Source organism: Ranitomeya variabilis, chromosome 2, assembly GCF_051348905.1.
Source record: "Ranitomeya variabilis isolate aRanVar5 chromosome 2, aRanVar5.hap1, whole genome shotgun sequence".
Classification (NCBI taxonomy): domain Eukaryota; kingdom Metazoa; phylum Chordata; class Amphibia; order Anura; family Dendrobatidae; genus Ranitomeya; species Ranitomeya variabilis.
The window spans coordinates 180,556,007-180,583,354 of record NC_135233.1 but is presented as its reverse complement, the minus strand read 5'-3'; the positions used below and the strand labels follow the sequence as shown (position 1 = coordinate 180,583,354).

At 45.4% G+C, this 27,348-nt stretch overlaps 1 protein-coding gene across 1 annotated transcript in view; it reads right to left on the bottom strand.

The window, feature by feature from the left end:
- Window positions 1-27,348, bottom strand: part of LOC143803688 (kinesin-like protein KIF28) — a 257,314-nt gene that overhangs the window by 198,386 nt on the left and 31,580 nt on the right. Inside the window, exons 3-5 of the mRNA XM_077281467.1 lie at window positions 23,637-23,843; window positions 12,761-12,796; window positions 5,177-5,401 (exon numbers count right to left, since the gene is read on the bottom strand). Of these exons, the coding sequence (XP_077137582.1) occupies window positions 5,177-5,401; window positions 12,761-12,796; window positions 23,637-23,843 (468 nt within the window). The remainder of the gene's footprint in view (window positions 1-5,176; window positions 5,402-12,760; window positions 12,797-23,636; window positions 23,844-27,348) is intronic.

Below are 27,348 nucleotides of genomic sequence, written 5' to 3'. Positions count from 1 at the left end.
GAGGAGCGGGAATCAAAAAAAGTCCTCAAAACCTGACAAAAACAATTCCGATTTTTCTCTGTCTGGATACCAATTTAGATAAGGTACCATCTTTTCCAGCTTCATCGGCATCTCCCCCTTGAGTATTGCTGCCTCCTGCTTTGGGCTTGACTTTCTTAAAACATCTAGCGGCTCCATGGGAGGAGCCACTGCAATGCAAGCAGAGGTGTTTGAACTTACAGTTGGCTCCATACTTCCATACTTACACTGGCTTTAATTAAACTGCCAGCATAAGCCCAATTTCAGCACCCCCGACTGACCCGCTTGTCCCACAGACCCTTGTGTGCTGGACTGACGCTCCCTGCCCCCGTGAAAGGAATGGCTGAACCTAGTAGGTGCCATGACCCACAACCAAAGGCCTATATCCTTTTGATCCCACCGAATCGCAGGCCTTATTGCTTTCCTCTGCCAGAATTGCTCATCGTACCAAAGCCATGCCTGTCCCCCATAAGTCCTATAGGCCTCACCAATGGAGTCCATTTAGCAAAATAGGGGAGAGCAATTCTCCGGCCCCTATTCTCCTATAATGCTTGCCAAAATGGCGAAAGCATGTAGCCAATTGACTAACGTTTGGGGGATCAAATGCCACCTGCACTTCTCCTCCTCCTTCTTACTATCATCCTTCTTACTTTTATCCAAATTCAATTTTTCTAGCGGAACCATAGAAAAAATCTCGACATATTCGTCCTTCCAGATCTTTTCCCTAACTTCCCTTTTAAGATGAGCCCCAACAGACCCTCTAAACACACATGCGCCCTGTCATCCAAATGAATCCTACACTCCTTTTCTTTCTCTGTCTGCACTGACATCAGAAAGCCTACCCTACACCTCTAACTCCCTACTTGGCAAAACGCACCCACCAACCTGAGGAACAACCCATGTCACTAAATGCCCAGGTGCTACAGCTCCCCCTTCCAACCGGGTGAATAGCCGAATCTAACAGAACCCCAATATTCTAATTTTGTGAGCTGCACCTGTATAAGCAATGAAGGTTTTCATTCAATAGCTGCAGCTAAAGAATTTAATACACAATACTCAGTATTCTGGAAAAAATTATAACTTTTTATTATATAATATATAAGAATTGAGATGAATTATATGATCTTATCTAGATATTATAGGATCATCTTCACTATTTGTTTCTGGTGGTTTCAGAGATTTGAAGATGCTGATGGCACCAAGTTAGGCTAGTTTCACATTTGCGGTAGAATGCGCAGTTTTTATGCCGCAATCTTAAACACATGATAAACCACATGCAAATGCATGCAAACGCAGCTTTTTTTATGCATAGGCTAACGCATGCTCTCAAAAAGCGCAAAGTTTATATGCTTTTTTATGCGTTTTGCATGCGTTTGCATGTTACAGGAGAAAAATCTAGATAAACAGACACTGCCAATGGGACAACAGTGGGCATGTGTTATGGGATATCTTTATATAGACCCTTGGTCAGCTGAAATCTTCACAGTTTGGTACTGTATCCTGTGTCATGATGGATCTTCGCATGGAGAGCCTTTATTTCAACCTTGATTTAAGTATAAAGCTGTTTCTTGCCAATGCGTTTGCTTGGGAGCAGCAAAGAAATCAAGAAAGACAGAGAAGAACACGGCATCGGCGTTATTGGAGACACCTCATTATTGAACTCCGGGAGAGCCGTGGAGCCTACCACATGCTATATGGTGAGCTTAATGCCAACCCGGACAAATTCCCGGAATATACCAGGATGTCTCAAGAGAGTTTTCAGGATTTGCTTGGTCGTGTCCAAGGAGCCATCCGGAGACAGGACACCCAGCTCCGTAGAGCTATTCCTGCAGAGGAACGTCTCCTGGGGTCACACTAAGGTACATAATAATTCTAAACAAATGCCTGTCAAATATTGTTCTGCCATGTATTAATTCTATTTTCCTTTATGTGTTTAGCAAAACCCCACCATAAATAGAATTGATTGTAATTTTTATTTTTTTTTTTTTATTTCAGATTCCTGGCTACCGGAGAGACCCTATCATCGCTCCACTTTCAGTACCGGCTTGGAATTTCCACCTTGTCTGGAATAGTTGCAGACACCTGCCGGGCTTTGTGGAACGTACTCTGGGATGAATTTATCCACCTACCCACTGCGGGCATGTGGATGGAAATTGCCGACAAATTCTGGAGAGTGTAATTTCCCCAACTGTTTGGGAGCAGTGGATGGAAAGCACATACAGATTACCAAACCCGCCAGATCTGGATCAGAGTATTTTAACTACAAGAAATAGTAGTACTCACTTCAATTTCATTTCCACCTTGCTCAGGCACAAGACGTTGCTCCTCAGAAGAAGACGATGACATTCTGATGCATGCAGCAAGAAAAAATAGACAGAAATTATTAGGACTAGTGTTGAGCGATACCGTCCGATACTTGAAAGTATCGGTATCGGAAAGTATCGGCCGATACCGGCAAAGTATCGGATCTAATCCGATACCGATACCCGATACCAATACAAGTCAATGGGACTCATGTATCGGACGGTATTCCTGATGGTTCCCAGGGTCTGAAAGAGAGGAAACTCTCCTTCAGGCCCTGGGAACCATATTAATGTGTAAAATAAAGAATTAAAATAAAAAATATTGCTATACTCACCTCTCCGACGCAGCCTGCACCTTACCGAGGGAACCGGCAGCGTTGTTTGCTTAAAATTCGCGCTTTAACTTCCTTACGCGAAGTCCCGGCTTGTGATTGGTCGCGCGCCGCCCATGTGACCGCGACGCAACCAATCACAGCAAGCCGCGCGCCGCCCATGTGACCGCGACGCAACCAATCACAGCAAGCCGTGACGTAATTTCAGGTCCTTCAGGATTTTAAAATTACGTTCCGGCGTTGTGATTGGTTGCGTCGCAGTCACATGGGCGACGCGACCAATCACAAGCCGTGACGTCACGGGAGGCTGGACACGCGCGCATTTTAAAATGCGCGCGTGTCCAGCCTCCCGTGACGTCACGGCTTGTTATTGGTCGCGTCGCCCATGTGACGCAACGCCGGAACGTAATTTTAAAATCCTGAAGGACCTGAAATTACGTCACGGCTTGCTGTGATTGGTTGCGTCGCGGTCACATGGGCGGCGCACGACCAATCACAAGCCGGGACTTCGCGTAAGGAAGTTAAAGCGCGAATTTTAAGCAAACAACGCTGCCGGTTCCCTCGGTAAGGTGCAGGCTGCGTCGGAGAGGTGAGTATAGCAATATTTTTTATTTTAATTCTTTATTTTACACATTAATGTTGTTTCGATACCGATACCCGATACCACAAAAGTATCGGATCTCGGTATCGGAATTCCGATACCCGCAAGTATCGGCCGATACCCGATACTTGCGGTATCGGAATGCTCAACACTAATTAGGACATATAGAGAGAGAAAAAAGAATATACAGACATTGGCTTTGATACTCACATTGTCCAAAGTGAAGATTCCTCCCAGATCCTTTCCAGCGTCTGATCTTCTTCCCAGTTTGCAAAGTTGTGGAATGCAAATGCCCACTCCCTCCTTTTATACGTTTGTATGTGGGGGGTGGCTTATCAGTGTCTAGAGAGCTTTACTGTGGAAAAACGCATGCATTCACAACCACAAACAAACACATGTGCTTGTGAACGCATGCGTTCTCATAGACAGAAATTAGTTTTTTCGCCGCATTCCTTCCGCTAACAACCGCAAGCGTTTCTAGACGGCAAATTCACACCTCTGAAATTACAACATGTAGCGTTTACCGCGCCAAGCCGCAGACAACGAAACAACACATGCGTCGTCAAACGCGGCAAAAAGCATCCAATCGCAGGCACCTGAGTCCATAATGTTAAAGACAGGAAAAGACGATGCACGCGGAAGTATGCGGCATAAACGCTGCGGTCACAACCGCAAATGTGAAACCAGCCTTACACATCTGGTGGTCCTGTAGAACTGTGAAAAGCAATTTTTTACCTTTTTAACTCTCTTTTCAATACAATATTCTATAATGCTTCTGATGCTCAAGAAAGGTATTTTCCGAATATTGTTGATAGCAACCAGATGAGTTGTCCCCAGGTGTTGGGGGTCTCCTGTGCTACTCTCAAGATCAGAATGGTTGGAATTAATAGATTTTTTAATAACTATGGAAGAAATGGTGGTTTTAGATAGCTTGGTCTACCCTGACCCATAAAAATATACTTAATGATGGTTTTCCCTGGGTATCCATCAGAAACACTCCAGAATTACATTTTTAGCTCTCTGGATCAGAATAAGTACCGTAATGAAGATCTCTTCAGAATGTCTCCGCTCCCTTTTCTCTTTCTCACTTTATTCCCTTTAGTTTTTTATGACATCCTACTTTGCTGAGGTCACTATATTATATTGTGAGTGTGTGTGGAGGATGCTGTTGTGGCAAACTGTGTGGGAAAATTTACTGCGGGTGTTTTATACTGTAAGTCAGGTGGCATGTTTTTGGAGGCAAAATACTGTTTGGGGGCCATGAAAGGTGTATTGTATGGGTGAAAACACTAAGAGGTTGCAGTAGAGGCACTATTTCTGTATACCTTCTGCAATACATATCCCTCTTCCTGTCTTTAGAATTTGGGAGGTATCCCTTTCTGAGACTTCACCATGATCCTGAGTATTTTTTAAGGGGGAGGAATGCGAACATTTGCTATGGTGCCCAGTTATTTTTATTCACACTCCTGTATATTACTGATTTTTTGCAGATAGTTTTGCGACTGTACTGTACAACTGAAATAAATACATCATATTGTGGATATGCATTATATGGAATTAAGGGTAAGGAGTTATGGGAGGTGAAGAGGGCAAGGGTCAGCCATTCCATAGTCATGACCTCTGCGGCCACAATTATAATGCCCCTGCTGCTATATATGCAACAGAGAAAACAAGGATTATAGCAAAACTGCACCAAACAGTCCAGTAAGTGATACATCCCTGGAATCAGGCTCTCTGTCCCGACATTATACTGCTCTCAGATAACATAGCAAAAAGCTGCTGACAGATTCCCTTTAAGATTTTGCATAGGGATTAGTAGAATCCTGTGTGTCTTGGTCATGGATGATCAAACGCACGTTCTGATTGTTACTACACAGTACACATGTTCATAGCTCTGAAAAACCAAACACAATCAGCCATACCTGTTTAAAGTGAATAGTAATGACCATGTGGGAGCGACTGCTGCTTGAATTCATGCCCGTTGATGCTGTTGTTCTTGTTTTTTTCCCTTGTTCCATTAACTTTTCAACTTGTGCATAGCTTTCACAGGGTACAAGTTTCAGACCATCAACATAAAATCCCTGCTGCTGGTCTTCCCGTACCTTCAGACCCCCAGATTTTTTGCTTTCAGACAGTAGATCTGAGACCTAAGTAAAAATAATCAAGTTCTGTTAGGAATCTTTCCGTTTGATAGAACTCATTACTTTTTAAAATACCGTATATTCCCCACTAAATGTAAAAAATTATATTGGGTGCAAAATAAAACACAAAACTAATTTAAATATTAAACAAGGATAACACAAGTAAACACAAAATGTGTTTTTTTAAATGAAGGTCTTTATAACTAAGGGAAAAAGAAATCCAAACCTACAGGGCCCTGTGTGATAAAAGGATAGCCCCTTAAACCTAATAACTGGTTGGGCCACCCTTTGCATCAACAACTGCAATAAAGCATTTGCAATAACTGGCAACATTTTGGCCCAATTCTCTTTGCAAAATTGTTGTAATTCAGCCACACTGGAGGGTTTCAGAGCATGCATCACCTTTTTATGGTCATGACACAGCATCTCAATTGGATTAAGATCAGGACTTTGACTAGGCCACTCCAAAGTGTTAATTTTGTTTTTCTTAAGCCATTCAGAGATGGAGTTGCTGGTGTGTTTTGAATCATTCTCCTGCTGCATAACCCAGGTATCTTTCAGCTTGAGGTAACAAACAGATGGACGGACATTCCCCTTCAGGATTTTTTGGTAGACAGCAGAATTCATGGTTCCATTTACCACAGCAAGTCTTCCAGGTCCTGAAGCAGCAAAACAGCCCCAGACCATCACACTACCACCACCATATTTCATTGTTGGTATCATGTTCCTTTTCTGAAATACTGTGTTACTTCTATGCCAGATGTAATGCGATATACACCTTACAAAAAGTTACTTTTGTCTCATCAGTCCACAGATTATTTTCCGAAAATTCTTGGGTATTATTGAGATGTTTTCTGGCAAATCTGAGATGAGCATTTATGTTCTTATTGCTTAGCAGTGTTTTTTGTCTTGGAACTCTGCCATGAAGGCCATTTTTGCCCAGTCTCTTTCTTATGATGGAGTCATAAACACTGACCTTAACTGATGCAATTGAGGCCAGCAGTTCTTTGGAAGTTGCTCTGGAGTCTTTTGTAACCTCTTGCATGAGTCGTCGCTGCGCTCTTGGGGGCAATTTTGGTTGACCGACCACTCCTAGGAAGGTTCACCACTGTTCCATGCTTTTGCCATTTGTGGATAATGACTCTCACTGTGTTTCACTGGAGTCCCAAAGCTTTATAACCAATTCCAGACTGATAGATCTCAATTATTTCTTCTCATTTGTTCCAGAATTTCTTTGGATCGTAGCATGATGTCTAGCTTTTGAGGATCTTTTGGTATATGTCACAGGTCCTATTTAAGTGATTTCTTGATGTGGCAGTAATCAGGCCTTGGTGTGGCTAGGGAATCTGAACACTACTTCCCAAAGATGTGATAAACCCTAGTTTATTTATGTTTTAAGGGGTGGGGCAGCAATTACCTTTTCACACAGGGCACTGTAGGTTTGGATTTCTTTTTCCCTTTAGTAAAATCCTTTATTTAAAAAGTGCATTTTGTGTTTACTTGTGACAAACATGCAAAAGAATAGGAAATCAGGAAGGGGCAAATACTTTTTCATGCAACTGTACATATATATACAATGTTGTCCAAAAAAACTGTATACCCACTTCAATAGTGGTTTAGTGGTTACTTATGCCCTTTTAAAAAATGTTAATTGAATAACAAAAGCAATATGTAGAATTACTGTTTCTAAAGATGTATGTAGTCGCATGATTGTGTAGGGGGTAGAAGAAGACGCCAATTCAAGAGAAGATAGTGTGAACAGTAATGAATATTTTTGTTTTTATGGTTACATGTTTTTATAAAGTTTTGCATTTTATACTTATGGCCGATTTGCGTCTCAGTTTCCCTGCAGGTTCTACCTCAAGGCAGTTCATTGGGATTGGAGAGGCCTGTCCACTAAGGGAACCATTACAAGGCACAGAGACTTGGTTTGCATCACTCAGGGTAGTATATAGTTAACAGTTTATAATAAGCCACACATGGTCAGGGGTAGATCAGATAAGAAGGGGAAGCACTTACTGCTTCTAATCAGTCTAGGAGAGAGTTCAGTCAAGTTCAGAGGAAGAGTCAGACAGTGACAGTGTTTGACAGGTTCTAAGGCAGTGATGCAGTAAAAAGGTCCTGTAAGTGCCAAGTCTCAAAACAGTATGAGGACACATCTGAAGTCTCATGCAGATCCTGGGACAGTCATTCTTTTCCATGGTCTTTTTATTGAAAGTATTATGGGTACAGAAGCAAGAAAAACAGAATAGAATGCAACAGATTATCATTACCTTACCAGCAGCAAATATCCCACCCTGTTTTAATCCGAGCACAACAGCACAGGGTTGTACTACAGGATGGAATAAGAAACAATATTTTGGCTAACCTCACAAGTCAATAGCATTAATATGCGACAGTTTCATGTAGGAGTTTGAATACTTGAATTGCTGCTACTATAATGTCATCAATCTAACTATCTCAATTTGGTTAAGTGAACAATAAAATAAAGTCAGTTGAAAGGAAAAAGGAGTTGAGAGAATATAGATAGGAGGAGGGTATCTAGATAAGGGGAAGAAAGGGGAGTGGGGGATGCACGAGTATTTTGAGAATCTTATTGTTGTAATTTAATTATGCTACTCTAGGCCTTCTTGTGTGTATAAATAGTCCTAAAGTGGGTTCATGGACGCCAGGTTTCTTTGCCATTTGAGTACAATTCACTGATGCCACAATTCCAGCTACCTGGTAGAACAAGTCTACCTTCTCATATAATTGGTGGGTGGAAGGTACAGTCGTCGATTTCCAAAACTTAGGTATTAATAATTTTGCTGCCGTCAAAATGTGTTGCACTAGTTGAGAGGTGCGTTTTTGTTCAGGCCAAACCGCAAAGTTCAATAACACTGTTTCAGGTGTAATTGTTCTGTTTAGTACAGTATGGATAAAAGTTTCTACCTGATGCCAAAATTGAAGAAGAATAGGGCACGACCACCACATATGAAGATATGTGTCATTAATGTCGCCACACCTCCTACAATTAGTTGAAGCGCCTGCCCACCAGCAGTGACTTTGCTTTGGTGTAATGTACCATCTAGAAATTATTTTAAAAGAATTCTCCTGCGCTCTGACACATTGCGTAGGCCCATGTGAGTGTTTGTAGAAGTGAGATATTTGAGATGCAGTAAACTTGCAGCCCAGCTCATTTCCCCAATGCATAATGAAAGCCCTTGTAGACAACAATCTAAAGTACAGTATAATCTACAGTATATAATATAATATATATATATATATATTTACAGTATTTAATATTTGGTAAATGGTAGAAATTATTTTCTTGGATCTAAGAACTGTTGCGCATAAGGTTTCGAATTTAGTCAGGGGTCTCACAAGATCAGTCAATTGGAGGTGATATTTCAATGCTCGAGAGTCCAGGTATCTCTTGTAGCTCCAATAGCGAAGGGAGTGTCCCACTCATCAAGAGTCAGTCAAAAGGTACATTTGCCAGATGACACAAATCTCCAAGAATGTTGCCCTGAGCACGGAAAGAGTGGGGCAGAATGTCTGAGAGTTTAAGTAAGGGGGACAGGGGAGGTGCTAGGACTCCAACAGTCTCTAACCATACCCTCATCGTGGCTTTGGTGTGTGCATTGTGTAGAGGAATAACTGATTTTGTTTGGGAACATGTTAGGAAGATGGATCGGAGAGGACAAGGAGCAAGGGCCTCCTCCACTTCAACCCACTGTTTATCACGAGGTCCTCGCAATATAGCTATTATCCTAGAAAGCATCGCAGCCTGATAATACCTCACTATATCTGGTGCTCCCATTCCTCCACTGGATTTGGGCAGATACAATGTCCCATAAGATAGGAGAGGTTTCTGCCTCCGCCAAATATATCTACAGAACAGAGAATTAATTCTGGAAAGAAAGGATTTTGGGATAGATATGCCAGGGACAGTCTACTCTTAAACCTAGGGCCCAAAAGAGGTATGGGGTGCCATGTCTCTGTTTTCCCTGTGAGAAAGATGCCAGCTGGGTCTCAGTGAGAGGGAAAGATGATGGGTATCAGGAAAGCTGTTATGCCGGATGTAAGGTCCCGGGTGCCAACAAGTGTTGAGGTGGGGGCAGGTCGGGTAGAACGGAGTCAAAAATTGTACACCTGACAAAGGGAACATTATCCGGAGGGGATTCTGTCTTACTCGGTGTGCCTCAATTACATGTATCCGAATTTCACAGTAAAATTGAACCTGTTGAACCGGACCTAAGGTCTCCTGTCATGTGTGTGCAGCGCCCCAGAGTCCTGGTCGTTGCAGTACTGTGGCTCCGCCACTAAGGGGAGCTATGGTACGTCTGATGGCACTGAAGGAGTTCATCTGATCAGGTATCACAGACACCAATACATTTCACAGCTGGGCCACCAGGGGGAGCTAAGGGTTCTATTCACTAGGCCACTCCCCACCATGGTGGGTAAACTGGGGGTTAGGCAGGAAGTTAGACAGAAGCTGACTGGGTTGGAGCCAGGCAACATCCTGTGGCAGAGGGTGTTGCAGGAGAAGATTCGGTAGGGTCTCTGTCAGGGGTGGGATCCTGACAGAGGCTTGGCAACTTGAGCGAACGTAACGGGTCCGTGCCTGCTCAGTATAGCGGCGGTACCCAAGAAGGGACTGGAAGCGAGATAGATTGTGCTGAGTGAGAAACGAGATCAAAGCAACAAGGAGAATACCAGTAGGGGTCATGCTGTAAGACTGAGGCAACATCCTACTGAGGCGCACAACCGGCGGCCGGAACGCCGAGGGAGTATTACAATATTCAGCTTCAAGCAATACTCTAAACCAACGGCAGGACAGTCAGTCTAAGGCGGGCTGTCTCACTAAAATCACCTATGCAGTCTTGGGGGGCAACTTGTGGAGAGGGGCGACTCTAGGGTCCCGGAAGAGCTCCGAGCCTACCCGTCATACGGGTGCCGTCCCAACCATAACACCGGGAGGGACGGAGGATTAGCAGAACATCATCTAATCGAGTTGTGAGGGAACTTAAGAAACGGACACAACAGTTGTGGGGACTTTCCGTAAGCACAGCAGGGAAGGACCGCAACACATAGCGCTAGAAGGAAGGCACAGATTTCCACCTGTAAAGAGAACTCTGGAGGTGCCATTGGACCGGCCGGACTTGCGCAGCCTGGTTATCCGGATTCTGGACTGAGGACCCAGAGATCTTCAGTAAAGAGGTAAAGAGACTGCAACCTGGTGTCCTCGTTATTTACTGCACCGCACCACCACAGCCTCACCACCCCCATCATCCATTATATCTATCACTGTACGCCCCTCAGCAGGGTCACGGACCGGGCCTAGCCACCGTGACAACCCCAGAGCAGAGACTCAGAGGCCCGGTACCGGGTACCCCTTGGCCCTGCGGCAGTGGGGCTGCTACATGTGCAGCAGAATCTGGTCCCAAGTGTGGGGAGGTAACAAGCGAGTACAGAAAGAATTCCACAGCACATAACACTCATGTCACATTTCTGTTTAGAAAAGGCGTTTCAGGGCAAACAGAACTCCGTTCCGGCCCACAGCAACTTCCCTGTAACCCCCTTCAATTGCTACTGTACATCTCCCATATGTGGCTGTCAGAAGAGTCAATGAAATTGAAATGTCATGTAGAGCAATCCCCGAGGACAATATAACTAAGGTTGCTCATGTAGTAGGTTGCCAAAATCAGAAGTGTATGGATCTTCATGGTGACTACTTAGAGCACCTAATGTGATAACAGAAGTCAAACATGACTTACAGCTAACCTTTGCCTATATGTTGTAAATCTATTAATAAAGCTTTAATACAAATGTTTTTCAGGTTGAAGTGTGTATACATTTTTGGGCATAAATTCCAAATTGCCTAAGGCAACAAAAAAACCATCTAAAGACCATAAAATATAACCTTTATTTTGCTACTTAAGAAATATATGCATATATACCTAACAAAGGTATATGTGCATAAGGAGCACATTTAGCCTCTATTCCTTGATGACTCCAGGTTTCTGGTGAAACATGTCGGGGAGGCTTTAGGATAATTTTAATTTACATTGGTCTTATGTGCTGGATACTCTGAAGGGAAATAGGTAGTGGCCGCACCATGAAAATCCTATAAACCACAACACAGGGCAAAGCCTAAGAATAAGTACGTAAGCACTGGGATTATGATCAGTAAGAGATAGTATTTCTGATCTGCTCCTTATGCACATAGTTCTTTGTTAGTATTTTAAACAAATTATTTCTTAAGTAGCAAAATAAAGGTTATATTTTATGGTCTGTAGATTTTTTTTGTTGTTGTTGCCTTAGGCAATTTGGAATTAATGTTATTGACCCTACGCTGACCTTGTGGACAGCAAGTTTTGTGTTGAATACATTTTTTGGGCTACCCTATACATTTATATTTATTGTTTCTTTTTTTACAGTTGTTCTTGAAAGTTTGTGAACTCTTCAGAACTTTCCATATTTCTGCATAAAATGGACCTAAAACTACATTCGATTTTAATGTCTTAAACATTGATAAAGGGAATCAAATCAAAGAAAAGAGTAAAAATATTAGACTGTCGTTTTTTACATGAGGGAAATAATCCAATATCACATGTCTGTTTGGAAAAGTATGTCAACCTTTAGGATTAGCAGATAATTTATAAGTTAAATTCAATTCTGGAGTTTTCAATCAATGAGATTACAATAAGGTGTGGGTGATCTATTTTATGTAAAGAGTAAGGGTCTATCAAAGTCTGATCTTTACTACATATATTTGTGGAAGTGTGTGAACAGTGAAAGCTGGCCACTCAACATGGCCTACGGAGAAAGCTGGCCACTCAACATGGCCTACGGAGAAAGCTGGCCACTCAACATGGCCTGTGGTGAAAGCTGGCCACTCAACATGGCCTATGGTGAAAGCTGGACACTCCACATGGCCTATGGTAAAAGCTGGCCACTCAACATGGCCTATGGTGAAAGCTGGACACTCAACATGGCCTATGGTGAAAGCTGGACAGTCAACATGGCCTATGGTGAAAGCTGGACACTCAACATGGCCTATGGTGAAAGTTGGACACTCAACATGGCCTATGGTGAAAGCTGGACACTCAACATGGCCTATGGTGAAAGTTGGACACTCAACATGGCCTATGGTGAAAGCTGGCCACTCAGCATGTAGATGCTTGATTGTTATGGCAGCAAACTTAAAGTGTTCAGGCAGGTATGATCTCCTACCCATTTTAACAGCTGGCATAACCACATGCTTTACGTTGGTGTTGCGTTCAGTGAGTATCGTGCTGTATTCAGTCTAGCATTAAGTTTGTCTTGTTCAATATAACAAACTATTCCAAGCAGACATAGTACATATATAATTATAGTTACCTGTTCATTATAAATTTCCAGCATACTGAATGTTACCTGCAAAGAGTCAATTATTATATTAATATATCTATATTGCATCATTCAGGCATTACATTTAGAATATGGTAGCTTTGTCCAGAACACTAAAGCGCAGGGGCGTAACGACCGCGGTCGCAGCGGTCGCCATTGCGACCGGGCCCCGCAGGTCAGGGGCCCCGGGCCGGCAGGTCAGGGCAGGGCCGGGCTGGACATCGGGCACTTCTGGCAAATGCCAGAAGAGCCGATGCCAGTAGTGGGCCGCTGCACTGTTCCTCCCCCCCCCCGCCGCCGCCGCCGCCGCCGCATTTAACTATACCGGCGTCTATGACACCGGTATAGTTCAATGCAATGATGGAGGAGAGCGTCACCTGACGCTCCCTCTCCCATCATTCCCCGCTCTGCCTCTGACAGTACACTGCAGGTGCGCGATGACGTCATATCATCGCGCACCTGCAGTGTCCTGGGCAGACTGCAGCCACCAGGAGCAGCGCGGGCAAAAGGAAAGGTGAGGAGAGTTTTTTTTTTTTTCTTTTTCACCGGACTGTGGGGCCATTATCGGGGGGGGGGGGGAGATGAGATGCGGGCTGTGCTCTATATACCCCTGTGCTGGCTGTGCTCTATATACCCCTGTGCTGGCTGTGCTGCATATACCCCTGTGCGGGCTCTGCTGTATATATCCCTGTGCTGGCTGTGCTCTATATACCCCTGTGCTGGCTGTGCTCTATATACCCCTGTGCTGGCTGTGCTGCATATACCCCTGTGCGGGCTCTGCTGTATATACCCCTGTGTGGGCTCTGCTGTATATACCCCTGTGCGGGCTGTGCTCTATATACCCCTGTGCGGGCTGTGCTCTATATACCCCTGTGCGGGCTGTGCTCTATATACCCCTGTGCGGGCTGTGCTGTATATACCCCTGTGCGGGCTCTGCTGTATATACCCCTGTGCGGGCTGTGCTGTATATACCCCTGTGCGGGCTGTGCTGTATATACCCCTGTGCGGGCTGTGCTGTATATACCCCTGTGCGGGCTCTGCTGTATATACCCCTGTGCGGGCTGTGCTGTATATACCCCTGTGCGGGCTGTGCTCTATATACCCCTGTGCTGGCTCTGCTGTATATACCACTGTGCGGGCTGTGCTGTATATACCCCTGTGCCGGCTGTGCTGTATATACCCCTGTGCTGGCTGTGCTGTATATACCCCTGTGCGGGCTCTGCTGTATATACCCCTGTGCGGGCTCTGCTGTATATACCCCTGTGCGGGCTGTGCTCTATATACCCCTGTGCGGGCTGTGCTGGATATACCCCTGTGCGGGCTGTGCTGGATATACCACTGTGCGGGCTCTGCTGTATATACCCCTGTGCGGGCTGTGCTGTATATACCCCTGTGCTGGCTGTGCTGTATATACCCCTGTGCGGGCTCTGCTGTATATACCCCTGTGCGGGCTCTGCTGTATATACCCCTGTGCGGGCTCTGCTGGATATACCCCTGTGCGGGCTGTGCTGGATATACCACTGTGCGGGCTGTGCTGTATATACCACTGTGCGGGCTGTGCTGGATATACCCCTGTGCTGGCTGTGCTGTATATACCCCTGTGCGGGCTGTGCTGGATATACCCCTGTGCGGGCTGTGCTGTATATACCCCTGTGCTGGCTGTGCTGTATATACCCCTGTGCGGGCTGTGCTGTATATACCACTGTGCGGGCTGTGCTGTATATACCACTGTGCGGGCTGTGCTGTATATACCCCTGTGCGGGCTCTGCTGGATATACCCCTGTGCGGGCTGTGCTGTATATACCACTGTGCGGGCTGTGCTGTATATACCCCTGTGCGGGCTCTGCTGGATATACCCCTGTGCGGGCTGTGCTGTATATACCCTGTGCTGGCTGTGCTGGATATACCACTGTGAGGGCTGTGCTGGATATACCACTGTGAGGGCTGTGTTGGATATACCACTGTGCGGGCTGTGCTGGATATACCACTGTGAGGGCTGTGCTGGATATACCACTGTGAGGGCTGTGCTGGATATACCACTGTGCGCGCTGTGCTGGATATACCACTGTGTGCGCTGTGCTGGATATACCACTGTGCGGGCTGTGCTGGATATACCACTGTGCGGGCTGTGCTGGATATACCACTGTGCGGGCTGTGCTAGCACCCAACACCATGTTGCAGTGCAGGAGATTCCTGCAACAGTCCGAGGCGTATCTAGGGGAAGGTGGGGGGGGGGTAGGGGGGGGCGGGGGTAGGGGGGGGCCCCATTTGGAAGTTCGCACCGGGGCCCATAACTTTGTAGTTACGCCACTGCTAAAGCGCCTACTTATCAAAGCTTTAATAGCAGAAAACTGAGGTAAAAAGGCTTGAAAAATCTTTTGGTGTTTTCACTCCAGTTCTCTCTGCTCTGCTAAAATAGGTGAAGCTGGTGGGGAAGGGAACACCATAGAGTCTAATTCATGATGAGCTGAAGTTTACTTTACACCAGAAATCTTTTTCCAGTCAGTGACTGGAGCAAAATTTGTGGCAAGGCGCCAGGAGGCGCACGCCATTTGTCAGATGTGCCTGATTCAATAACAGGCAAATGCATGAATAATGCCAATCTTGAGGAATCGGGGCCATAATGTGTTAGAGATAGTATCATGTTGTAACCTGTATAAGCTTGAGTCACAAAGCAAAGAGATAATTCTGTCCGTACAATGTATACAAAACACAATTGCCTCTACATAATGATGTAACCAAAAGAAGTCATAGAAAAATATATCAAATAGAGAGGTTCCTAGCTATAGCCAATCAAACATCTAAGGCGTTGTCCAAGAGCTTTACAAATTAAAGTAACTGCTGTGAATATATATAAAAGAGTGTTTCTTACCTGTTAATTCTCCTGCTGCTCCCGTGTTGATCTTCCAGTGGTCTCCAGCGCTTTGTTTCCTCTTCCTGCAGTGATTACGTGCCCTACATGACCCCAAAATCCAGCAACTGGCTTCATCAAAATGGAACTAGACTGCTGAGGTCAGTTATTGGCTGCAGTAGTGATGTGGGTGTACGTACCACAATTCATTTACTGTAATTTGTTACATTTAAAAATAATACAACCAACTTAAAGCTGTATAAATAAAAATTTCTACAGCTTTCTACTTTGTATTTCAATATTTCAGCATTTTTATTATTGTTATTATCTTTTCTTTATAACATACGTGTTTACCGTAAGAGACAGAAGACGCAATGCATAGCTAGTCCTGCTGTCAATGCTCTGTGGGCTAAATACACCAGCAGCTAAAATCTCACATATAGGTTTATACACTGAATCAGTTTGGAGCCAGCCTGTTTAGCTCACAAAGCTTGGCTTAGACTGAACACGACATCCATTTGTTAAAGGGTTTGTCCAAAAGTAACATGTAATGGATTATGGATTGAACAAAAAACACATACCATAAGTATACAGCCTTCCCAAAACCTGTCAGATGACAAATGCACTAGCAGGATGCAGCAGGCCCCCACTAATAAAGGCTAAGGGCAGCACAGGTGCACACTACTGATAGAAACAGCCAGGTTTGGACTGGTCCACTGGAGAACCGGAGGATTCCCCGGTTGGTCCAGGCACTGACACCTGCTGGCATACTGGCCAGCAGCTGCCTAGTGCCCCCACTGCTCCAGGGGCCCCCGGCCAGTGGCCATGGGGCCCCTGAGTCAAGGGGGCCCACCTTGTGCCAGCCTAACAGCAGCTGGAGACAGGATCTTGTCCCCACTGCTAAATAAAAATGAATATTCACGCTTCCCCACGCCCCTATGGGCATGGAGAGGCATGAATACCATTTCTCTTTAATAGTGGGCTGCGTTAGCCACAGGCTGCAGCTAACACTGCCCGCATGTAAAGCCCCACCACCGCACCACACACACACACAAAGCACAGCACCACATACACACACGCAGGCACACAGACACACAGCGCAGCACATCCCGGCGTCCTGCTTCCTGTCTGAGACAGCCCAGCTGGCTGACGTCATCATCCAGCGCGCTGCCTCAGACAGAAAGCTGCCGGTGAGGAAGAGGCTGCCGGGATGTGCTACTGCTGCGGGGAGGTGAGCTGTGCTGTGAGTCTGCGTGTGTGTATGTGGTGCGGTGCTTTGTGTGTGAGAGAGTGATGCTGTGTTTTGTGTGTGTGTGAGAGGGGTGGTAGGGAAGGACAATGATATTGGTGGGGGGAGGCAATGATGCAGGTGATGGGCACTGATGGCAGAGGGGGGAGACAATGATGGAGGTGATGGGCAATGATGGTGAGGGGAGGCAGTGATGGGCAATGATGGTAGGGGAGGCAATTATGGGGGTGATGGGCAATGGTGGTGGGGGAGGCAATGATGGAGGTGATGAAATGGGCAATGATGCTGATGGGGGAGGCAATGATGGAGGTGATGAAATGGACAATGATGGTGGTGGGGGAGGAGGCAATGATAGAGGTGGTGGAATGGGCAGTGATGGGGGTGGTGGGGGAGAAGGCAATGATGGGGTTGGAGAGGGGCTGCATTATACTTTATGTGGGGGCTACATTATATTCTGTGGGAGGACTGCATTATTCTCAGGGGACTACATTATATTCTGGGGAGCTACATCATACTATATGAGGGGGCTACAGTATACTCTATGGGGGGCTGCATTATATTCTTTGATGGGGCTGCATTTTTCTCTCAGGGGACTACATTATATTCTGGGGGGCTACATATTACTATATGAGGGGGCTACAGTATACTCTATGGGGGCTGCATTATATTCTGTGGTGGGGCTGCATTATTCTCTCAGGGGACTACATTATATTCTGGGGGACTACATCATACTATATGAGGGGGGCAGCATTATACCCTATGAGGGGGCTACAGTATACTCTATGGAGGGGCTGCATTATATTCTGTGGTGGGCTGCATTATACTACCGTATATGAGGGGGGCTGCATTATACCCTATGAGGGTGCTACATTATATTCTATGGTGGGGACTACGTTATACCTGAGGAGGTTGCATCATATTTTGTGGGGTGCTGCATTATATTCTATGAGAGAGGGCTGCATTATATTTTATGAGGGGGGCTACATTATTTTATGAGGGGGGCTACATTATATTCTATGAGGGAGGCTACATTATATTCTATGAGGGGGTGACATTATATTCTATGAGGGGGCTACCCCTTTATGATTCTACCCCAACACCTGCTACATAATTAAGACATGTACTACCTTATATTATACCCTGATATTAGCGTGCTTTACCACACAATTGTTGGTCTTGTATTTATTTCTATGTAGCTACATAGTGGGCCCCAAGAACGATTTTCTCTGGTGGGTCCAAGGCACTCCAGTCCGACCCTGGAAACAGCCACCCACACATCTACCAGATTATGGAAGGGTTGGCTGCCTAGTAGAAAAAAAACACACAAATGAGGCTTGCATAGGATGCCGGTCACACAGGTATGTGTGGTGCAAAGTGTCTGGCTTACAGCCTATTAATGATGCCCATAATGTTATTAGGCGGGCTGCACAGCACTATATACATGTGGAGCGCCCCCAGTAGGGCAGTGGGGTACTCGGTACCAGGTTCTTCGGTTCTCTCGGCGGGGGATATCACGGTGGCTGACCCGGTCCGTAGCCCTAGGGGCGTCCATTGATAAATGGGGGAAAGGTCTTTAAATGGATAATGTTCGTGATGCCACATGTGGTATTCGGTCAGTGTGACCGACGCTGCTTAGGGGTCCGCTGGGGTGATGTTATGGCAGCTTGATGGTATACCTTCCCACAGGTGAAGTGTATCCCCAGGGCTTCCCAGAGTGTGGATGGTGAATGGTGTGAGGCGCAGTGAATAACAAGGACACAAGGTTGCAGTGTCTTTACCTTTACTGAAGGCTTCAGTGTCCACAGTCCAGGGTACGGACCACAGGGTAAGCAGAGTCCAGCCGGTCTGAAGGCAAATCCAGAGTCCCCTTATCCAGGTGGAAATCAGTAGCCTTTCTCTAGCGCCTGGGTGTTGTAGTACCTCCCTGCTGAGCTTCTCGATAAGGTCCTCACAACTTTTGGAGATGTTTAGTCTCTTTTTCTCTGTCCCCCTGATGGTTAGGATAGGACAAAACCCGTATGGCTGGTGGCCTGAGGCTTTTTACAGGGACCCTACGACGCCCCGGCCCTCACAAGTTGCCACCGTGCCTCCTGGGTATAAGGTCGGGCAGCCAACGTGGAATTAACTGTCCTGCCAGTCTCTGAAGTAAAGCGTAGAGATCCTTACTCCCTTGGTATTCTGGCTACCGGAATACTGCGCCTCAGAAGGAGGCAGCCTTTCACAGGGCTGAACTCCTTCTGGTTTCCTCTCCTTTTTGCTATGACTTTGTTTCTCACCCTCTGCAATACACTTCTCCTCTAATGTCTCTTTCCTTGGATGCTGCTGCACGTGGGGCAGGCGCAGCTCCGTGGACCCTCATCCTCCTCAGACCAAAGTCTGGATCTGGCTGGAGGTCACTCCAGCCAGCTTCTGCCAAACTCCATCGGGTTCTGACTAACTTTCTATCCAGACCACCAGTTTTACCCAACTGTGAGGAGTGCCCTAATAGATAGGAGCGTAGCTCCCCCTGGCGGCCTGGAGTGTAAAGTGTGTTGTATGAATTGTGATACCTGGTAAAGAGATTTCCTTTATTACCTTCAGACATAATATCACTCACCCTGGTGGAAGAACGACATTACTGCAACGACCAGGACGCTGGGGTGCTGCACATGCACCCCACAGGGACAGACGCCCCAATACACCAAGCCAACAAAAAAGGACCTAGCTACATCCTGCAATAATGATAAAAAGTGCAATTATGGATGGATTCAAAATAGTATACGGAGGCGTATTTGAGACTACTCTGGAGGTTTACTCCTTAAAGGGAAACTGTCAGCAAGTCTTTGCTATGTAGTCTGAAGACAGCATGCTGTAGGAGTTAAACGTAGATTTCAGGGATGCCTCTTATCAAGCTCCTGTTTGATTCCAATTATTGTTTTAGCAAGAGGAAATTGTCATTGCTGGGACACAACAGCTGTGCCACCTGGAAAGATAACGCCTCCCTGCTGTGATGAGCACCTCAATGTCTGTGGACTTTGTACATATAGAGCCTGGTGTGGGCAGGGTTAGCTTCCTCGGCTCTGCTGTAATGCTAAATCTAAAAGCTCTGATCGTGTCACAACGGCTGCACTCAGTAATCTAAGTGATACATCGTTGGATTCAGCTTCTCTTTGCCTACATCATGCTGCTCTCAGAGAAGGTAGCAAAAACCTGCTGACAGATACCTTTTAAGTGGTATCTGCTCCATTCAGAAGTCACAGCACCACTGCAGCCTGTAATTGGCTGCAGTGGTCAGGTGACTAGAAGATGTAATGTTCGTGGACCCACTGTGCCTTGGACTAGACCTATCCTGGAGGGGCATGACTAAGCAGCTACTTTGGTGTACACTGTAGTCTCTAGTGGAGAGGTCAGGCTTGTGATGCAGGTAGCTGCCAGGTGCCACTCAAGGGTTGCGTCCGGCAGTAGCAGCTAATCCCAAGGGTCTAAGCAGTTAATCAGATTCTTAGACAGGGCAGGATGGCCACTTGGTTCAGATTCAGAGAGGACAGCCACTCGGGAAACAGTTTCGGTACTGCCGATGTAGCCACAGGGTACAGATACCACAGACGAGGGTAAAGGATACGGACACTGCTGGAGCGGACACAGGAACCAAGGACAATCTATACTGAACTTTTTGGACAGCGCATAAGGGAAATCAGTAAAATAGACTATGGGAATGCGGGAATAGTAATATGGACTAGGGACAGGGACCTGGCAACATACAGTTGCACCACCAACACATCTAACACTAACTATAGGTGTTGCTCAGGCACCACAGAAAATGGGGAGGGTGTGTTTTATACAAGATGCATCTCAGCTATTGGATGGGAGACACCTTGCATGTGACCACACCAACTAAATGCCTCAAAGACGTTAGAGGCATTTACATACACACATACCCTCCCTTTGCCAAAAGCCAGGGGGCTTGGCACCTTCCACCATCAGTCAGTGAACCCTCAACAGAGCATCAGCATTGCCATGCAGTTTCCCGGGCCTATGCTCTACACAGAAGTTAAAATTCTTAAGTACTAGGAACCACCTGGTCACTTGGGCATTGTTCCCCTTCTTCTCCCTCATCCACATAAGCATGGCATGGTCTGATATTAGCCTGAATTTCCAGCCTAAGAGGTAGTACCTCAGAGTACAATGCCCACTTGATAGAAAAATATTCCTTTTCCACCATGGAGTAATTTTTCGCACAGAAGGATAGCTCCCGACTTAGATATACCATGGGGTGCTTTTCCCCATTCATCTCTTGTGATAAGACCACGCCCAACCAGACATCTGATGCATCCATCTGGACCACAAACTCCTTAGAGAAATCTGGTGTCACCAGCACTGGCTGTTCATACAGGGCATCAGTTCCTGGAAGGCCATTTCAGCTTCTAGAGACCACTTAGCCATAGCTGACAATGGCCCTTTAAAGAGGTTCATCAAAGGAGCTGCAATGTTAGGGATAAACCAGTGGTAGTAGACCACGATGCCCAGGAACGCCCTGACCTGCTTCTTTGACAGAGATTGTGGCCAACTCTGGATTGTGTAAACTTTAGTTATTTGGGGCTTTATTTCACCCCTGCCCCCCTGTCTAGAACCTAGAACAAGTATTTAGCTTCCTCCATGCCAATGGCACATTTCTTCTGGTTTATAGAAAACCCCGCCTTCCGTACAGCATCAAGTATCACCTGGACTTTGCTCTGATGTCTTCCCCAATCCTGGCGGAAGATCACGATGTCATCCAGGTAGACCCCTGCGTACCTCTTGTGGGGAGTTAGGATCTGGTCCATGGCTCTCTGGAAGGTAGCCGGAGCTCCTTGAAACCCAAATGGCATCCATGTGTACTGGTAACAACCATCTGGCTTTGAGAAGGCCGTCTTCTCCTTGACACCTTGAAACATGGGAATTTGCCAATACCCATTGGCAAAGGTCAAGGGTGGTAATATAGTTGAACGGCCCTAGCCTTTCAATCAGTTCATCTACCCTGAGCATTGGGTAGGTGTCAAACTTCGAGACCTCATTGAGCTTCCTGTATGCTTTACAGAACCACCACTCCTCATCTAGTTTTGGCACCAATACTATATGACTGGACCAGCCACTCTTAGACTCTTCAGTGACTCCTAGATTCAACATCCGCTTCACCTCCTTCGAGATCACCTCGAGATGGGCCTCTGGAATACGGTATGGTTTCAGGTCAATGCAAACATCGGGCTCTCTGAGTACCTCATGCTCTATAACCTGAGGGAGATGTGGCAACTCAGAAAACAGGTATTTATTCCACTGCAACAGCTCCCGACACTGCTGTTGCTGTGAGTGAGACAAGGTGTCCGCCTCCTTAACATCTCCTCCTCTGACTTGGCAATCAGACAAGGAGCTTCCACGGGTTGTCTGTCCTGCTGTGGTTTAATTAGGTTGACATGATAAACTTGATTGGACTTCCTCTTCCCAGGTTGGTTGGTGTATTTTATAGTTGACTTCACCAACTTTCTCTACTACCTCATAGGGGCCCTGCCACTTGGCCAGGAACTTGCTGTCTACCGTTTGTCTCAACACAAGTACTCAATCCCCTGAGTGGAACTGTTTCACCCTGACATATTATACACCCAGGACTGTGCTTCCTGTGCTGCTTCTGAGCAGTACATACAAGACCTCCTCACCTGGCAAACACAAAAACAAAGTGAGACAGCACCAGCTGCCTTAACTCAGACATTACAAGACCTGAACTGGAGGTAAGTGGCTCTGACATTAGAAGCTAACCCCTCTCCTGGAATGTAACTATTGTGCACTCTTGGTCAGTATCTGGGCAGGCACAAATGTCTGAGCTCTATAGAAACCAACTGTGCACTATGAATGATAGCAGCTGTCATTGCAGAATAGATAGAAAAAGCAAGTAAATTGCAAACATATTTTCATGTTGTCTAATGAATTAAAGCCATTTAATAACTTGAGAATACCCTTAAATTAAGCACATGGCTTCCATCAGAGAACAAGGGGCATCATGGAGGACCAGAGCATTCTTGAGGTTTTCAGAAATACCTTTTTGGAACTGGCACCTAAGAGCAGCATCGTTCCATTGAACTTTGGTGGACCACTGGCACTCCTTGTGCCAGGTTCATGATCTTAGCCTCAGCGAACTGGATTCTGTTGGTAGGACGGCCGAGCTGTCAGTAACTGCATTCCAGACACACTGAGGGGTGGAACCGTGACAAATAGGTCCTTCTCAGGCACCTTCACAAGTCAGTATAAAACTCAGTTCAGTAACTCAGTAACTAAGCCAACCCCCTATCTCACAGTTGTTGCAGAAACAAAAATGGTGTCTCTTTCAGCTACTAAACTGAGACACATAGCCCTTTTTAAGAACATCAATGACACAGAGAAGGCGAGTGTTTCTGGAGGAGTCTGAAATCGGGAAATTATTGCAGTTTCTATACTATAAGGTAAGTTATATTAGTAAGTTTTAAATATTTACATTTTTTACGTTTTATGTTGTTGGGCAATTTCACATAAACCATTCTAAAAGCTAATTTGTAAAAATGAGATCCACAGTTTTGGCTACCTAATTTTGCTATTAACTTGGGGAATCATATAAAGTTAAATCATTCTCAATATTACTGGCTTACTGAGGTTTGGCGTGCCCTGACCATGAACAACATTGCTAATGTAAATGTTTTCAGATAGCCATATAATTTGAAGCTTATTCAGGTATAAAGTTGCAAACTTTCTTTGCATACTGAGCATATGTAATCTATACTGACCTGGAAGCTTTTGGCATCAGCCTTTTTATTTTCAATAACTTGGAACAACTCTTCACAGACAACTGGAATAATGCCACGATTTGCTCCATATCCAATCATAGAGTAACTCTTTCCCGAACCTGTCTGGCCATAAGCGAGTAAGGTAGCATTGTAGCCTTGCCAAGCGTTATCGAGCACCCCCTGGCCAAGGTCGCAAAATACTGCTTTCTAAAAAAAAGGTAAAAAAAATCAACTTGTTAAACAAGGAGAGCAGAAATAAACTCTTACCCTTTTAGCAGAGGTGTAATATAAACGGAGTGGCCATTGTGTTTTACCAGTTGTGTAGGCACTTGATTTTGTGGCATTTATTAACACTAACATATTAGGCTACTTTCACGCTTGTGTTTTGTGCTGTACGTCGTTGTGCAGCAAAATGACGTATCGACGGACGTCATGAAAATAGGGAGAAACATGTGTGACGCGTCCAGTGTAATGACGGATGCGTCGTCCACAAATTCCGGGAATTAAATGTCCGGAGACAAGAGAGAGAGGGAGAGAGAGGGGGAGAGAGAGAGAGATAATTTTTTACCTGATGGAATGCTCAGAGGGGAAAAAAGGGATCCGTTGCTGATTCGACGGATTCTGCGTCCATAGGCTTCCATTATAGCCGACGACGGGCAACGGAGGATGCGTCGCTGACCGATTTTCCGACGTGCAGAAAAAAGTTCCTATGAACGTTTTATCCGCTCAATGGACCGCTATTTTCCGATAGATCCAGTGCACTATGGATGAAACGGATGGACTTCCGTCACAATCTGTCGCTAATACAAGTCTATGGGAAAATGCAGGATCAATCTGGTTATGGCTTTTTGGGAATATGAGTTTGTTTTTTCAGCGTCCAATCCTTTTCTTTCCCAGGTTAGGTGGTATGGCAGATACATTGATGACCTGCTCATCATTTGGGGGTCCGATGTATCTGTCATACCTAGCTTTATTGATTATCTCAATTCTAATGACTATAATATTTGCTTTACTTTTAGGTATCACAAAAATCAAATTATTTTTTTGGATCTTGACCTGAGTGGAATAGTGGATCAGGTCATTATTACAAAAATGCATCATAAATTATTGAGTGGGAATTCCATTTTGCATGTGAATAGTGGTCATCCTAAGCACACTATTCAGTCTGTCCCCGTGGGGGAATTCATTAGAGTGAAGCGTAATTGTAGCAGGGATTTGGACCTTGATCTAGAGATCAATAGAGTGTCTGACAAATTAAGACGCCGCAGCTACCCTTCCTGGACTCTTAATAGAGCGCAGAAAATTTTGACCCACAAGAAACGTGAGGATCTCACTTCGTGCAAGGAGGGAAATTCTTCTGTTGATTTCCGCAATAAATTAACCAAAAGACCTTTTGTCTGTTTTCAATTTAGTCCTCAGTTTAATCAAATAAAGGAAGTTATCAACAGATTTCTCCCAATTTTGCATGAAGATTAGAGTTTATCCAAAATTCTGAACACAGGTGTCAACATAGTATCGAGAAGAGCTCCCACCATCGGGAATAGGATTTCTCCCAGTATGTATCGCACAAAAACGAGAAAAGATGAAACGTGGCTTCATTATAATGGTTTTTATAAGTGTGTTTCAAATCACTGTAAAACTTGTACTCAAGCCTTCGTTACTAAAATGTTCAATAATTCAGATAATTCGCGGACATTTAACATAGTTATTAAGGTTGAAGGAAGACTTTAAGTCCATCTAGTTCAACCCATAGCCTAACCTAACATGCCCTAACATGTTGATCCAGAGGAAGGCAAAAAAAACCCATGTGGCAAAGAATAAGCTCCACATTGGGGAAAAAAATTCCTTCCCGACTCCACATACGGCAGTCAGACTAGTTCCCTGGATCAACGCCCTAATCAAGGAATCTAGTGTATATACCCTGTAACATTATACTTTTCAAGAAAGGCATCCAGTCCCCTCTTAAATTTAAGTAATGAATCACTCATTACAACATCATACGGCAGAGAGTTCCATAGTCTCACTGCTCTTACAGTAAAGAATCTGCGTCTGTTATTATGCTTAAACCTTCTTTCCTCCAGACGTAGAGGATGCCCCCTTGTCCCTGTCTCAGGTCTATGATTAAAAAGATCATCAGAAAGGTCTTTGTACTGTCCCCTCATATATTTATACATTAAAATAAGATCACCCCTTAGTCTTCGTTTTTCCAAGCTAAACAGCCCCGAGTGTAATAACCTATCTTGGTATTGCAGACCCCCCAGTCCTCTAATAACCTTGGTCGCTCTTCTCTGCACCCGCTCTAGTTCAGCTATGTCTTTCTTATACACCGGAGACCAGAACTGTGCACAATTTAATATAAAACAGTATATCAATTGCAACACTACATTTGTAGTGTAGAAAATTGATTGTACTGCGTGTCAGCTTTCTTATATCGGGTGTACTTCGCGGAAATTGAAGGTTCGCATTACTGAACATTTGTATGATATAGTACATACGGGTAATTCAACCCACAGTGCATCGGCAGCATCTAAACATTTTATCACGCAGCATGATCGAAGTACCAATTTTTTTCAGGTTTATGGTATTGAACATGTGAACAGACCCTTGCGGGGTGGGGACGTCAATCGGCGTCTCCACACTCGTGAGTAGTGTTGAGCGATACCGTCCGATACTTGAAAGTATCGGTATCGGAAAGTATCGGCCGATACCGGCAAAGTATCGGATCCAATCCGATACCGATACCCGATACCAATACAAGTCAATGGGACTCATGTATCGGACGGTATCCTGATGGTTCCCAGGGTCTGAAGGAGAGGAAACTCTCCTTCAGGCCCTGGGAACCATATTAATGTGTAAAAGAAAGAATTAAAATAAAAAATATTGCTATACTCACCTCTCCGAGGGAACCGGCAGCATTGTTTGCTTAAAATTCGCGCTTTTCTTTCCTTACGTGAAGTCCCGGCTTTGTGATTGGTTGCGTCGCAGTCACATGGGCGACGCAACCAATCACAGCAAGCCGTGACGTAATTTCAGGTCCTTAAGGATTTTAAAATTACGTCCCGGCTTTGTGATTGGTTGCGTCGCAGTCACATGGGCGACGCAACCAATCACAGCAAGCCGTGACGTAATTTCAGGCCCTTAAGGATTTTAAAATTACGTCCCGGCTTTGTGATTGGTTGCGTCGCAGTCACATGGGCGACGCAACCAATCACAAGCCGTGACGTCACGGGAGGCTGGACACGCGCGCATTTTAAAATGCGCGCTTGTCCAGCCTCCCGTGACGTCCCGGCTTGTGATTGGTTGCGTCGCGGTCAACCAATCACAAGCCGGGAGGCTGGACAAGCGCGCATTTTAAAATGCGCGCGTGTCCAGCCTCCCGGCTTGTGATTGGTTGACCGCGACGCAACCAATCACAAGCCGGGACGTCACGGGAGGCTGGACAAGCGCGCATTTTAAAATGCGCGCGTGTCCAGCCTCCCGTGACGTCACGGCTTGTGATTGGTTGCGTCGCCCATGTGACTGCGACGCAACCAATCACAAAGCCGGGACGTAATTTTAAAATTCTTAAGGGCCTGAAATTACGTCACGGCTTGCTGTGATTGGTTGCGTCGCCCATGTGACTGCGACGCAACCAATCACAAAGCCGGGACGTAATTTTAAAATCCTTAAGGACCTGAAATTACGTCACGGCTTGCTGTGATTGGTTGCGTCG